The sequence below is a fragment of the Xiphophorus hellerii genome, chromosome 9, assembly GCF_003331165.1.
Source record: "Xiphophorus hellerii strain 12219 chromosome 9, Xiphophorus_hellerii-4.1, whole genome shotgun sequence".
Lineage (NCBI taxonomy): Eukaryota > Metazoa > Chordata > Actinopteri > Cyprinodontiformes > Poeciliidae > Xiphophorus > Xiphophorus hellerii.
Window position 1 is genome coordinate 13,662,336 of NC_045680.1, and position 15,332 is coordinate 13,677,667.

Sequence of the window (15,332 nt, forward strand, 5' to 3'; positions counted from 1 at the left end):
TTTGCGCTATTTGATGTTTTTTGGAAGTATTATAGTTTTATTTGCATGCAGTGCGTGACTGAAAATTACATTTTAAAAAAAGCATTTAATTAAAAAAAAATCTAATTATAGCGATAATCAAATAATGACACAATTGCAACAAATATTCTATATTGGAAAGGTTTAGGTTAAAATTGGGCGGTGCTCTTATTTTGAAATCCCGTTTGATAGTAGCAGCTCCCAGCTCACCGGAAGCAGTTGCGAAAGATTTAAAACTCGCCCCCCAGTTTTTGCTCCGCCATTTTCGTAATAGCTAAGAGCAAACTGTGCTATTACACTACGTCGATCTGGTAATACCAGCCTTTCTGATTTGCAATAGTAATTTTAGGTTTTTTACCACCTTCATCAGCTCAACAAAATGTCGAGTGAGCAGGGAGAAAACAACATCGAGGCGACGATCGAGTTGCCGCAGCAGGAGTGAGTCCATTCATTGTCGTTTTCTTTGTTGTAGCTAGCTACTTAGGCCTAGCGGTTCTGTACAAGCTAATATACTATCATTTATGTTCAGTCCAAGAAAATTCAAAAATATTTTAAAAAATTTAGTATGGGATATGGTTCGTAACTCGAAGAGGTGCATGCGATTTATCTTTGCCGTTTGATTTAAATCACCAAATAGGGCTTAACGTGGGATCCGTCTATTTACTGGCGCCAACTAAGTCGAGTGCTTAAATCAGACTGTTGGCGTAGATATTTGATAGTGTAGATCAATTCATGTAAATTCATGTTTCTTGGGAAAAGAAGATGAATAGTATTTTTCTGTGTGGCGCCAGGTCTGTTTTATTGTCCTATAGCCATTTTAGGCCGATATTTAGGGCACTTGCCATGTGGTCAAAGGTTTGTCCTGCCGACTTGCAGCCAAGTAACTTTTTTTGAGGATGAAATGAATGCTAGTAGTGTTGTTGTTGTTTTTTCTCTGAAAATGCATTATATGATTAAAAGTAGTTGTTGAATTTGCATCGTTGCATAGTGTTTTTTTTCCCATAAATGTTGCTTAAAATTAGCTTTGAAATGTAACTGTTGTTTAACTTTTCTGCTTCAGAGGAATTAATGGGAAACCCAAGAATGAATCCAGTTCAAGCAGGAAGGAGAGACCCCCTAAGAGAGGTGGAGGTGGTCGCTATGATCCCTATGGCAACGTGAAAAGATACAGAGTGTTTGTCAGTAACATCCCCTACGATGTGAAATGGCAAGCCCTCAAAGACCTGATGAAAGAGAAAGGTAAGGTTTTTTGGTAAGAGACATTTAAGTGTGTGTTTTTTAGGCATCTGCATCCAGGGTTATTTTTTTATGTTTGACCACATCACTTCTGAAGGCCTTGTCGGAGTGGTTCTTCAGATTGTTGGGAGTTTTTCTGGAACATCACCACAAACTAAGGAGTTGCTGCCATTTTGTACAAGTGCTGTGTACCTGGATTGAACATGGAGTCGCCATCAAGGTTATTGTAACCTCTGAGGTGTTTGTGAGATGGAGGTTGTTATTAAAGCAAGTTGACTAATGTGAAAATCCCTTGGCTTGGGATCTTGAATGGCATAATGAGGTTTACTCTAACAAGTGACAGAAAAATATGGATATCAGCCTCATATTGTCTTTTCAGTTGGAGTATCTAACCATCTGTATATGTTGAAATTATGTAAACCTAGTTGGAAACATGTCCAATTATAAATAGTTTTGTGCAGAAATTTTGATTTCTGCAAAGATTACATTATCTTCTATTTGCATGAAGAGTTGATTAGTTATGGGATATCGGAATGCCCTTAGCCATGCAATGAACTGCTAAGTTAAAGAATGTGTTTATAAACGGAAGAGTCTGTTTGGAGAAGGACGGCCAAGTGTTCGTGTCTGTCAACTGTTGAGTTAAATTGCATTTTCTTTTTTAGGTGTGACCTTGACAAGCAAATGTTTTCTCAGCAGATCTCCATGTTGTGCCACACACAGCTCTTTGCTGGGGATTTCTGTGGGGTACAGGTCTACAAAACAAAGCAGCTTCTTTTTGTACTGTCCTTGTTTTGAAAGCTTAGGTCACTGACGTCCATTTGGTGAACAGGCATGTGACCTGTAACATTGACAGTGGTCGCCATTGAATTGAAAATTGATATTTTTAAAATTTAGTTCCTTTATTTATTTATTTATTTATTTTTTTCGCAACTCAGCACTATTGGGACAGGTTCGTATTTAAAGAAGCATCCTTTGCTCAAGAATTTGTTGTCTTTAAGGACACGGTTATTTTTGTAGCTGCAGATCTGATGGGAAGGTTTCATTGCGTTAGGGTGAGGGACAAAATGGCAACAATTGACTAAGTATCACTAGGTGTGTCCTGAAATAGGCAGAGGTTTTGTAGGGGTTTTTTCTAACTTGAAATTGTATGGTCAGTAAACTACATGGAGAAGGTGGTCTTCACTGTTTTAGCCAAATCTGAAGGCTATTTATTGGTCATTTCAACAGTTGGTCTCTTCAATCTACTGCTTTTGTTGTTTCTGGAGAATTCTTACAAGGACAGACAAAGAAGTCTTTTTACATGTTTTTTTTTTTTTAAAGATCCAAGCTTGTTTTTTGTAGACCTGTACCATATTGTGCTGCTGAGGTGCTGGGGGACAGCTCAAGACTCTAGCAGTCAGAGTTCATCGGCCTTCCTCCTTGTTTCTGCTCTAAACCCCCATTGTTCTCTCGGCTTCTCTCCCCTTGGTGTGTGTCGTCTCTGGAATCTGATTTGTAGTGGGTGAGGTAACGTACGTGGAACACTTAATGGACGCAGAAGGCAAATCGAGGGTAAGTGCAAATACATACAATCAAAATACATGATTAAACCTAGACAAACACGTGTTTGTCAGCCTTGGTTTCATTAGTTATATTGCTGGGAATTGTTCAGAAATAGAAACCTGGTGGAGTTCTTGAGATGGTAACGTGCTGGAGGCGTGTCTTTGGTGGTGTCGTCTGTGCCACTGATTTGAGGCCATCCTGAACCGTTGATGGTTTTAAAACAGGACATCAGCATTACTTGCTTCCAATCCTGTGGATTGAATAAGATGATAATTTCCCTTTTGGTTGCTGGATTTGTTCCTTACGACTTAAGGGGTTTACTCGGCAAGATGTTGTTACAAAGCTGTTTGATGTTTTTGTTAAATATAATTGGAAAAGACACCTTTTTAAAATATCCTAATGAAGTGGAAACCTATCGTATTGTGGAGTTTCTTCCCTTTGGATGGTTTGAGATGAGAAACTGATTTTTCACTATTCCTGCTTGGTCACTGACTGGTTTGGGAATATTTGTCAATCTAATTTACATAGGCTTTGTGAAGACTTTTGTGTGTTTCACTCTTTCTTGTGCATGTCATTTCTATTTTCTACATGTCAGTTAAATAACCAGTTAAATATTATCATTTCTAATTATTATTTTTTTTGTATTTGTATTGCCTGTTCCGATGACTTCAATCAAAAGGGTTGCGCGTAAGTACACATTTCTTTCATAATTACCTTCTGTGTATATCTGGTGGTACAGGAAAGTAGGACCCTGCATTTCTGATTTCGAATGTCTTGTTTAGTGTTGTTGAGTTCAGAACAGAAGAACTTATGAAGAAAGCAGTGGAAAGTGTCAACAAGCACAACCTCAACGGGCGGCCTCTTAAAGTGAAGGAGGTAGGCTGCGGGGAAGAAAGGAGTGACACATTTTGGATGCATCTTGCGTTCCAAAAGCTTGAGTGATGTTTATACTTTTTCTCTATTAGGATCCTGATGGCGTCATTGCTCAGAGAGAGATTGGCAAGTCCCAACAAGCTGGAGCTCACCCAGGAGGCATGGGAGGAATGGGGGGTATGGATCGCATGGGGGGTATGGATCGCATGGGAGGGATGGATCGTATGGGGGGCATGGATCGCATGGGAGGGATGGATCGTATGGGGCCCGGACCAGGAGGCCCCCTGGTCAGCATTCCTCCCAGCCTTTTGAACAACCCCAACATCCCCAATGAGATCATTCATGGTCTTCAGACTGGCAGGATTGGAAGCACCGTCTTTGTGGCCAATGTGAGTTTTCAAGAGTTTTAGACATGTTTTTGATTTACATTTAAAATTAAATCTGAATATTAAGAAATAAGAGGATAACCTAAATACAACAAATACCTGGAAGAAGGGAATTTCATAAGTAAGCCTAAACTTTACAATAAAATTTCCAAGGATTTTTAATTTTTTTTATTTACTGCTACAACCTCACCAGAATAAAAAGCTGGTGAATCAGACTGAAAGAACTAGATAACAGTCAGTTTTATAACTGATCTCATCAATTGTTGTTGCAGCTGGATTACAAAGTGGGTTGGAAGAAGCTGAAAGAGGTGTTCGGCATGGCAGGTGTCGTGTTGAGGACAGACATTTTGGAGGACAGGGATGGCAAAAGCAGAGGCATGGGCACAGTGACGTTTGAAATGCCCATTGAAGCAGTCCAAGCTGTCTGTATCCTTTGTCATATTCAATGCACCTCATTTTTATTTTTACAACTTGGTTTCCTGGCATTTTGTGTGTATTTCCTTAATTATCCCTCAGCTATGTTCAATGGGCAGCTCTTATTTAACAGGACCATGCATGTCAAGCTGGTATGTCATAAAGCCTTGATTGTTAAATCAATTTTGTTGCAAAGGTGGACATCATTTTAAATGTTCATTTTTTCCCAGGATGAGAAATCCCTCCCTAAAGATTTTGGACAACCAGATAGAGGATCCTCTCTTCCCCGTAAGTATACTTTACATATATTTTTAGGTTTGATTTCCATATACAAGCTAATTCTGAAACTATTGTGGATTAGGTCTTCCCAAAGTAATAGCAAAAAACAGTAATATATGTTGAACATTTCAGTGCTGGAAAATTATGTGCTTTCCCCAGTTCGGTTCATACATAGTACGATTGGGAGTTAAAGTTTGTATCTTGTGTAGTTCTTGGAAAAAATACACTTTTGTCCAGACAGGAATTTAAAGCTTTGCAATTTTTCCCTGAAACCAGGTGGACTGAGTGGTATTGGTTTGGGGCTGGGACCCGGAGGTCAGCCTATTGATGCTACCATGCTGAACAGAGGAAGTGGAGGTGGTGGTGGTGGTGGTGGCATGGGGAACATGGGCCCTGGAGGTAACCAACACTTTCTTTTGACATTTTAAGTACGTCTAGTGAACTGTATTCTTACAAACACTTTTCTCCCCTTCAGGAATGGATGGTATGGGATTTGGCAATGTGGGCGGTCGCATGGGAGGAGGCAAGTTTTTTTTTTTTTTTTAATTTGCATCAATAAATTTGACCCTCAGGAGATTAAATATTCCACACTTGAACATGATCAGCAAATTTGGCATTAAGACCATTTCATCAATGTTTTCAGGAATGGACAACTTTGGCGGAATGAACATGGATCGTTTTGGTTCTTCAGGCATGGGAAGAATGAACGGTAAGTTTGGGTTGAGACTCACTAAACACTCCTAGGCAGGCGTGCTACTCCTCACGTCTTGCCGGATGTTTCTAATGGTTTCATCTCTTGCATTGTCAGAGATGGACCGTGGGATTGGTGGTGCTTTTGACAGGGAATTTGGGCGAAATGAAATGGGAATGTCTCGCAATAATTTTGGAGACTCCTTTGAAAGAGGAATGGGTTAGTACTTACTGGATTGTTCCAAAGCCCCTATAGTGCTTTCTTGTGCTGAGACGATTAAATGTTGCTGTTTTGTGTTAATTTCTGCAGGAAATTCCCTCGGCATGGACCGCATGAACTCCGGAATGGACCGCATAGGAGGCAGCTTGGATCGCATGGGAGGAATGGGCATGGACAGAATGGATCGTGTGTCTGATCTGGACAGGATGGGATCTGGCTTTGACCGTATGGGCTCTGGGATGGACCGCCTGGGGCCAAGTATGGACCGGCTCGGACCAGGCCTGGACCGCATGTCATCAAGCATGGACCGCCTCGGCCCTGGAGGATTTGACCGACTCGGCCCGTCTAGCCTGGATCGCATGGGAGGCAGCATGGACTTTGGCTCCTCCATGGGTATGGATCGCATGGGCAACACCGGGCTCGATAGAATGGGAAGCAGCTTTGATCGCATGGGGTCTGCTGGAGGCCTCGACCGTTTCTCCTCTGGAGGGCTTGACCGCATGAGTTCTGGAATGGACCGAATGGGATCTGGAGGCGTCGGTGGTCAGTTTGATCGGTCTGGAGATATGGACCGAGGATTTGGTGGGAATTCCTTCGGAGGAGCCGGAGCTGCCGGGCCTGGAAGTGGTGGAGCCAACATGAGGAAGGGATGCCAGATCTTTGTCAGAAATGTACGTTTCCAGATGTGGCTTAATTTAGAGGATGTTTAAAGTGTCTGAGTTTTAAACTTGTAATGGATTGTGTTTTCCAGCTGCCATTTGATTTCACCTGGAAGATGCTGAAGGACACCTTTAATACATGTGGTAAGATTACCTTTTCTTTTTCAGGAAATGTAAAAACTAGCAGGGTTTCAGCTATCCTTTCCTGTCCCTGTTGTATTTTACTTTTTTCTTTACCATATTCTACATTCTCACTGCAGGTATGGTCCAGTATGCTGATATCAAGATGGAGAATGGGAAATCCAAGGGCTGTGGCGTGGTCCGTTTTGACAACCCTGAAACTGCTGAGCGCGCCTGCAGAACCATGAATGGCTATCGTCTGAACGGGAGAGAGATCGACGTTAGGATTGATAGAAACGCATAATTCATGTATCTGTGTTGCATCGGATGATTTAGTCAGTAATGTCTAAATCATTCTTGGTCATCAGATTTGTCCTTCAATATACTTGGTTTAGTAAATGTTGGTAAACGTTTTTTTTTATTTTAGTTGATACTTTTAGTTAGCAAATCGTTAACAGTGGATGTTTTTAGTTTTAGGTTATTCTGGTGTTCTACTTTTTAGCGACCAAACTTTTAATTTTTTCTTTTTTGTTCTGTTATGCATCACCTGTCATTGCTTTTGTTCTGTAAGGTGTTTTGCTAAATAAATCAAGTTGTATGAAAATATCTTGCCTTCGTTTTGTTTATTGACAACAGGCGAATAAGGATTACTATTTTGATACTGAACAGATGACGGTGCACTGACTGTAAAATCCAAGACGTTCAGAGATATATGTGTGTATGTATATATATATATATATATATTTTTTTTCTTTTAAGAGCAGAAGGGAATATGTGAAGACTGTTCCTCTTTGCTGACGTAGAAAGGTCACCACCGGAAGAAGACTGCATGCACGGTATTCAAGATGGCGGCCCCCTTATGTCAGTGTTACCAGGTGAGAGTTTGGGACGCTGTTAATGCTCCAGATTTGAAGAAAAATGATGACAAAAGAGGGGGATTGTATATTTGAATAGTTTCGTATATATAGTAGATTTTGGACGGCATGACTTGGTTTAACTCAGCCGTTCAATGTAGCATAAGCTAGCTGTGTTAGCTCTTATCGACCGAATCTCTTGTCATTTGGACGTGGAATTATATTTATTAAAATGTTCCTACATATGCATGCCATACCTAACACCCTGCTTTATTATGTCACATTTTCTTAAAAGGTGACATTCTCCATATTTTTCCGAGTTCATGAATGACTTTACTTTGACTTGTCAGTCTACTAAAGTTTAATGTCTGTGTTCAGATATGTCTAAGAAGAGGTTTGGTTGCCTTCCCTTCCTCTTACCTGCTGCTACCGAACAGAACCAATGTTTACAGGATATGTGGGCTCCCATCAAGATCCTCACAGGTACCAGAACCTCATGTGACGTTTTCTGGACTGAGCAACTGCACTTGATATGTGCAAACTGCATTTTGAGTATTACGACTTGCACTTTTGAATATCGTAAAGTTTTGTTTTTCAGAAAGTGAAAGTCACGTGTTATATTGGTACAGACAGAATAAAACACTTTGAAGCCTTTATGTCTTGCAGTGTTGATAAACATGAGATAATTTAAAACATTTCAAGTAGAAATGTCATACCTCTAAACAGTCTAGCCACAATGAAGATCCCAGCCAGATTTTAGAATTGGTGTAATCAAAGCCCAAACCTAAATTAAAAAAGCATAAAACACATTAAGTTCTGAATGTTAGACTTAGGTTGGGACTTGGATTATGCCACTACATACATGCTGCCACACACAGTTTATTTGCAACAGAATTTAAAAATTATTTTCTTTTCTCTACGAAGTATACACTACGTTTTGTTGATGAAGCTTATAAAAACCCTTAAATATACTTCATTATTTATGGTTGTAACTTGACAAAATGTGAAAAACTTTAAGGGGCATGAATGGTTTCTCTAAGGCATTATTTCTTCTTCTTTTTTTTTTATTCCCTTAAACATAGTTTAAATTTATTTTGTTGTGCCTCAGCCTCCTCTTCTTCAGGTGCGGTATATGTCAGGAGAGAAAGGCGGAGGGAGAAAAGGTTTCTTGGGGGAGTTTTTGGATAACCTCAAGCAGGAACTGAACAAAAACAAAGAAATGAAAGAAAACATCAAGAAGTTTCGGGAAGAGGCCAAAAAACTTGAAGAGTCAGATGCACTGAAACAAGCTCGGAGGAAATATGTTAGTATCTCTACCCAAACAAAATCACTCCAGCTTGCGTCATCTTGGCCTCTATTGTCTTTTGACTGTTCGTCCTCTCCACTTTCTTTTCCAAGAAAACCATAGAATCAGAAACGGCGAAGACCTCGGAGGTTCTGAAGAAGAAGTTGGGAACCATTTCTGAGACCGTTAAAGAGGTAAATGTGAAATGACTCTAACCATGTTGTAGCCTCTGTTTTAACTGACATGAGTTGCTGTAGACTCTTGAAATGTGTTTACTTATTTGTGTGGATGTTAAGGGGCTGGAAGAGGTCAGTCGTACAGAAATTGGTAAGAAAATCAAGGAGGGAATGGAAGAAGCAGCAAAAACAGCAAAGACTTCTGCAGAAACGGTCTCCAAGAGCGGAGAGATACTGGGGAAGACGGGTGCGTTCAGAGCAATATCTCAGGTATGCACTTAACTGAGCCCAAGCCTAACTCATGTTACTTTATGTTCATTTCTTTCTGTTTACTTTTCTATAAATTAAATAAATCAAGCATGATTTGTGTTATACTGAGAATGAGACTTGTGAGTGTTACAGGTGTTATTCCTGAATTTGTTATAGAGCGTGGAGAGTGTGAAAAAGGAGATCGGTGACCTTGGCCAAACGGGACCTTACAGACCGCCAGCCCGACTCCGAAAGAGGACAGAGTTCTCGTCCAAAGGACCTGGGGAAGACGGAAAGGTCTTCGAAGCCAACGAGTACGTGAGTGCCCATTGAGTCCTCTGATACCAAGAGGGAGGAATACCCCTTAAAGTTAGGAATATGAAGTTCCACTCATTTAGGAGTTTTTATCAGGCTTGGCAGTTTGCAGAGTAAAGATGGGTAACTCTGTATCTTAGATTACTATTTATCATTTATTTGATGTGGTGATTGCCTTTTCCACTCTGACTCAAAATGTGTCACAAAGATATTTGAGTTGAATGCATGGTCTAAAGCTTTCATTTCGGTCTTCTTTAGGGAAGCTACAGGTGTGGTGTTGCACAAAGACTCAAAATGGTACCAGCAATGGAAAGACTTCAAGGACAACAATGTGGTCTTTAATAGTAAGGAATAATCATCTTAAGTATCTCACTACGTCTCTGCTGTTGTAATTGTTTCCCCAACTGTTGTTCTTTCAGCTTAATTCTTTTCTATTATGCCAAAAATAGTAATATTTTGTCAAGGAAGAGAGCTAATAATTAGCAAAACATCACCAGAATAGCTTGCAAAATAGTTATACTGTTGCCATATTTATGCAACACATTTTACTCAGAGTTCCACTGCAGATTTGACTGTAGATAAAATATCCTGTGTGGTGTCAGTACCACAAAGAGTTGCAAGTATGTCCTTTTGTATGTCATGCATTGAAGTTTTTCAGAAGCAAGTGTTTTGTCAGTCATTTTGTCTCACATTCCCACCCAAAAGAGTTTATTTCTAACATTGAACATAACCCAAGAGTTCTGTATATAAACTTGAGATTATTAAAATCTATAGTGCTGCAATGTTTTGCAGTTTCTCTTCTGTGCTCAACTCCCAACCTCTCTTTTTTCCATTGTTGTCTACAGGGTTCTTTGAGATGAAAATGAAGTACGATGAGAGTGACAACGTCATCATTAGAGCTTCCCGTGCCGTCACTGACAAGATGACAGACATCATAGGTACGAATAGTCTGGAGATGCAGATATCGGACTTAAAGATCTAATCAGAATGTTTTTGTTATTGTTTCATTTAATAGTAGCAATTCTACTATTTTTTTAATAGACAATTTTTTTGTGCCTTTTTGTTTAGGTGGTATGTTTTCAAAGACAGAAATGTCAGAGGTTTTAACTGAGATCTTGAAGGTGGATCCATCTTTTGATAAGGATTCCTTCCTGAAGCAATGTGAACAAGATATCATCCCAAATATTCTCGAGGTATGTTGAACAAAAGCGCAGCTCTGTTGTTTCTGTCAGGAGGTTTATTTGGGGGGAGATCGTATTAAAGAGGTTTAATACGATCTTTCATCATCTAGTCCATCCATAGTCTTTTCATTTTCCATATTTAATGCCTGACAGTTAATAAATTAATGTTGAATTTTTTATTTATGTCTTAAGTGAAAGAAAGATTGAATTCAACATCTGTAAAAAGAGCTTGGAAAAGTATGGATTTTTGAAAACAAAGAACTTCAAACATGTCTAAACACTGTGTGTTTTGTTGTTATACAGGCGATGATCAGAGGGGAGCTGGACGTCCTGAAGGACTGGTGTTATGAAGCGGTGAGGACATCAGGTTGGAGGTCTTCTGGGGCTGTTACCAAAGACTATTAGGAAATACTTAATCACTGGACTAACATCTACTGAGAATGTGCAACTCCTACAAAAATGTGTTTTAAGAATGTTGTTTATCATCTATTTCTTTGTCCCTTGGTTTACAGACATACAGCCAGCTAGCTCATCCTATTCAGCAAGCTAAAGCTATGGGACTTCAATTCCACTCTAAGATTCTGGATATAGACAATATAGACGTAAGTTCCTCAAGACCTGATTCTTCCAGATTAACATTCAGTCACAGGTAATCGGTACTCTGAAACATACTTGGTTGTTCGTTTAAATATTCTGTAATAAACTCTTCAAGTGGTGATTAAATTCAGTTTATTCCCGTTTTGATAATTTATGCTGTAGGAAATGTTTAGTTACAGTTTGTGACTTTTAGCCACCATAGACTTGGCTGTAGGCTGCAGAAAGACTGTAAATACATGCAGAAACATATAGATTATAGCCGATGAGATCATTCATCACTTCTGCTAAACATATTAACAGATCCATGGGGGTTTTATGATACCAATAAAACATCTGTGTTGTTTATTACTTCATAGCAATAGATTAATGTCTGTCTACATGTCTATTTAGTGTTTTCTAGAAAACTTAACATTGCTGAATTTGGCCATTACTTACTTCAAAAATTCATTCAGGGAGTTTAGTTCCGATTTTTTTATTGTGCATATAAGATTTGGCTTTAGACTTTGCTTCTAAATGACCTCCATTTGAGGAGGGTAACAGCAGGAGCAAATAACAGTAACAGGGATATATACATTTACATTAACACCCCAAACACTCAGCCCTCATACACATACATTGGCCCATTCCACAGGACTTTGGTTGCACAAGGACTTATTTACCTCATTTCCCATTTCCACCTTGCTAATGCATATTGCACTTTCTTTCTACTTATGTATTTATGTCTCATTAATTTTTATGTATGCTCTACATGCCTTTTTTAGTGGGAGGGATAAATAAAGTATTTTGAGTTGAAATAGAAACCTAGGATGACATCATGTATTTGCCAGGATTACTACACAGTCTGAAGATGAATAGAATTTAGTTTAAGTATTTTCCAGGCCTGAATGGAATTTTTTTTTTTCATTTTTACTCTTTAATCTTTATTTCTTGCTAGCAGCCTCCATATTTAAATCTTGACCAGTTCATATTGATTTTTTAAAATTATTTAAAAAAAAATGTTCATAAAACACTTGAATCTATTTGCCGAAGATGCACAAATCCGTTCACTGTACCTATGAATACATTTCTGGTCTGATAGTGAAAGAACAACCATGGCCTCTGGTCATTGATATGGATTATTTTAAACCTTCTGTAATTTATGTTTTTTGCTTCATCTTGAGTTTTATCCTGTCCTTCTCCAGCTGGCCATGGGAAAGATGATGGAGCAGGGTCCAGTTCTGATTATAACTTTCCAGGCTCAGTTGGTGATGGTGATTCGAAACACTAAGGGAGAGGTGGTGGAGGGAGACCCTGTAAGTGAAACAACCAAACAGAAACATTGACTGCTAAGTTCATTGTTATGGATTTTTTCCCCCTATAACTGTTATGTGATCAAATGTTTCCCAATTGCGGAAGAATTTCACAGAAAAAGCAGATTTTTCTGATGTGAAAAAATATCAAAACACAATATTGGGTTTAAATGAAGCTGGAGACACCACATGCCTTTTAACCTCAACATCCAGTTGGCAACATCAGCATCAGTCTGCTCTAGATTCAAAAACCCAGAGTCTGCAAGTATGTGAGAGAAACAGACTTCATTCAAACTTGTTCAAATAAACATGTTTAAATGTGAAATGACTATCTTCAAAAAAGATAGCTGTTGAAATAAATCAGTCATTTTACATATTAAACCTAAAGGATAAATAAAATATTTTTCACATGGAATAAACCTTTTTACTGCACATTTCAGTATTTTGCAGATCTGGACAAATACATCCTTGTTGTCTTTACTTTTTAGTGTGTTCTTACGTTTTCTTACTTTGTGCCTTGTTTACTTTTTCTTTCAAAATGTTGTTTTATTTTTGCATATCCAATTTGACATGTTTGCAGGTTCCATTATTCAACAGCTGATCTCTGAAGTTCATTGTGAAAATTTCTTTGCATAATTTTTTTAAATGGTCATAAAATACTCTGAAATGTTTGTGCGGAGGTTGGCAGCAGCAACCTTCTGCCTGTGAATGGACATTCTTCCTTATTTACTGTTTTAATAAGGTTTGTTTTCTGGAAACTTATAGGAGCAGATGTTTCATAGTAAAATATGTTACTTTTTGTTTCAGGATAAAGTGCTCAGGATGATGTACGTGTGGGCTCTGTGTCGAGACCAGGAAGAGCTAAATCCATATGCTGCCTGGAGACTACTGGACATCTCCGCCTCAAGTACTGAGCAGATCCTCTAGGACTCCTTGATATGCACAAAACGCACCAACCCAGGAACAGAACATCTTGTACCCGAACAGGTCCAGGAGCAGCCTGGCGAGACGAGAGAGAGGGGAAGACTTATAGGAGTCAGCCGATATGGCATGGGCATTTCAGCACAAAATCACTGTGGCGTAGTGTTACTAACCACTGTAGGTGCCTCTCTGTGTCATTTTTTCTTTTTTTTTTTACTGTAGTTTCTTTGGGTTAAACCAGTTTTGTTTTTTTTTCTTTGAATGCCTGAGTTGTTTGCGATTGTTCCTCTGGCTCACAGTAGAGGGCAGCAGACCACCAAAAACATTCACCTGAAGTAATTTTCTGTTGCATGAAGATGGCTCACATTCCTTCCCGTTCCAAGGAATAGTAAATTTATTAACTAAGATTCATCTTCTCTATTATGACTGGTAAGACACCATGGGAATGCAGGTATTTTTTGCCAATCTGATCGAGATCAGGTTGGTTTCTTTAAGGCTGCCCCTCGTCTGCAATCAGTCCATCATGTTTTTTTTCTCTTCCTCTGATTTGTTGTCATATGTTGCCATAGCCAATCAGAGCTCAGATGTCCTTATTCTTATTCTCATTTGTATGAACATTTTGCAATATAATTGTTAAGCTGTCAGCAAGTCTATATTTATTATGGAAAAAATAAAATGACTATTTTTTTTCCAAAATAACACACATTTTTGGAGCTTCTAACATTCAAATGGGTCTGTTTTTTTTTCTTTTTTAGCAAACAACTTTTAAAAGTCATCATCTAGCGAGATTTTATTTATGGCTCTAATATTTTGTTTGAGGAAAATGTCCTTTTCTTTTTAAGTGAAATGGTGCTGCCTTTGTGCAGTGAGGTGTATGTCAAGCCCCTTAGCTGCAGCAGGATGCTTTGATGCCGTTTTTTTTTTTTTTCAGAGGGTGGGTTATTTGTAGGGTCAGAATCTATTCATCTTAGGTTTGACATGTCCTCAGCATACTGCCAGCTTAAGGTCTCAACAACAATAGATTGTGCCATGCTGCAGTTCCTTTCTAGCAGCATATTCCTCAACCTTCAGTGCTGCTAAAGGTTATAAGTGTACGTGTGTTTAGTTCAGAGTGACATGTGGATGCTGTATCTACCAGAGCCATGTGGCTCTGTGAATAATTAGCAGGCCAACACTTCTTTCATGGATGTGAAAAACACCAAAAATGGAGCCATAAGATTTTTGTCTGTGAACTTTTGAAAAATTAATATATATACAGTACAGACCAAATGTTTGGACACACCTTCTAATTCAATGAGTTTCCTTTATTTTCATGACTATTGACATTGTAGATTCACACTGAAGGCATCAAAACTATGAATAACACATGTGGAAATATGCACTAAACAAAAAAGTGTAAAACAACTGAAAATACCCCTTATATTCTAGTTTCTTCAAAGTAGCAACCTTTTGCTGTGATTACTGCTTTGCACACACTCTGCATTTTCTTGATGAGCTTCAAGAGGTAGTCACCTGAAATGGTTTTCACTTCATAGGTGAGCCCTGCCAGGTTAATAAGTGGGATTTCTTGCCTTATAAATAGTCATGAAAATAAAGAAAACCCATTGAATTAGAAAGGTGTGTCCAAACTTTTGGTCTGTGCTGTATATATATATATATAACAATATGAAAAATACCGTTTCAGCTTGAAGAAAAGTCATTATAAACATGACTTGCCATTTAAAAAAGCACAAATATGCTTTTGTAAATGGCAGTCAAGGTAATGAGAACATTAATCACAGTAGTAGCCTAGAGGTCCAAGGTAACTTAAGTAGCTTCATAAATCCACAGCTCGGGCTAAAACATGGTGGGAGTGTCATGGTGTGCGGAGGATCTTCCTCTTAAAGGACAGAGAAACTGAGTCAGATACAAGGCAATACTTAAAGAAAACCTGCTAGAGAAGGATTGTTTTTCAGGAGGTCGACAATCACCAACAAGACTCTAAAAGTGCAAAATTTTGGTTGAGATTATAACCCAGTAACAGTCTAA

General features: G+C 38.7%; 2 protein-coding genes across 4 annotated transcripts; both read left to right on the forward strand.

The window, feature by feature from the left end:
• Positions 1-254: 254 nt before the first annotated feature.
• On the forward strand, positions 255-7,043 carry hnrnpm (heterogeneous nuclear ribonucleoprotein M). 3 transcript variants are annotated; one of them, XM_032571611.1, is made up of 16 exons: positions 257-456; positions 1,079-1,257; positions 2,753-2,805; positions 3,476-3,483; positions 3,579-3,672; positions 3,762-4,058; positions 4,328-4,481; positions 4,572-4,621; positions 4,700-4,757; positions 5,025-5,147; positions 5,224-5,271; positions 5,392-5,457; positions 5,557-5,658; positions 5,749-6,329; positions 6,410-6,461; positions 6,578-7,043. In XM_032571611.1, exons 1-16 carry the CDS (start codon positions 398-400, stop codon positions 6,739-6,741), a joined length of 2,088 nt encoding a protein of 695 aa, XP_032427502.1. In that variant the 5' UTR covers positions 257-397; the 3' UTR covers positions 6,742-7,043. The 3 variants fall into 3 exon arrangements, with proteins under 3 accessions (XP_032427503.1, XP_032427502.1, XP_032427504.1); XM_032571612.1 differs by lacking the exon at positions 5,557-5,658 and having other exon boundaries at positions 255-456; XM_032571613.1 differs by lacking the exons at positions 257-456; positions 2,753-2,805 and having other exon boundaries at positions 1,089-1,257.
• Positions 7,044-7,231: 188 nt separating this feature from the next.
• On the forward strand, positions 7,232-14,033 carry timm44 (translocase of inner mitochondrial membrane 44 homolog (yeast)). The gene is made up of 13 exons (XM_032571614.1): positions 7,232-7,312; positions 7,670-7,774; positions 8,400-8,594; positions 8,690-8,770; positions 8,873-9,022; positions 9,179-9,315; positions 9,575-9,660; positions 10,162-10,254; positions 10,385-10,509; positions 10,801-10,851; positions 11,010-11,099; positions 12,276-12,386; positions 13,191-14,033. Exons 1-13 carry the CDS (start codon positions 7,283-7,285, stop codon positions 13,308-13,310), a joined length of 1,374 nt encoding a protein of 457 aa, XP_032427505.1. The 5' UTR covers positions 7,232-7,282; the 3' UTR covers positions 13,311-14,033.
• Positions 14,034-15,332: the final 1,299 nt, after the last annotated feature.

Bases quoted from the DNA above. Each gene is read 5' to 3' on its own strand.
- hnrnpm (XM_032571611.1), top strand. From the start codon at position 398: ATGTCGAGTGAGCAGGGAGAAAACAACATCGAGGCGACGATCGAGTTG. The intron at 4,758-5,024 runs GTAAGTATACTT...CCCTGAAACCAG, and splicing joins TAGAGGATCCTCTCTTCCCC to GTGGACTGAGTGGTATTGGT. The intron at 6,330-6,409 runs GTACGTTTCCAG...TGTGTTTTCCAG, and splicing joins GCCAGATCTTTGTCAGAAAT to CTGCCATTTGATTTCACCTG.
- timm44 (XM_032571614.1), top strand. From the start codon at position 7,283: ATGGCGGCCCCCTTATGTCAGTGTTACCAG. The intron at 9,023-9,178 runs GTATGCACTTAA...AATTTGTTATAG, and splicing joins CGTTCAGAGCAATATCTCAG to AGCGTGGAGAGTGTGAAAAA. The intron at 10,510-10,800 runs GTATGTTGAACA...GTTGTTATACAG, and splicing joins TCATCCCAAATATTCTCGAG to GCGATGATCAGAGGGGAGCT.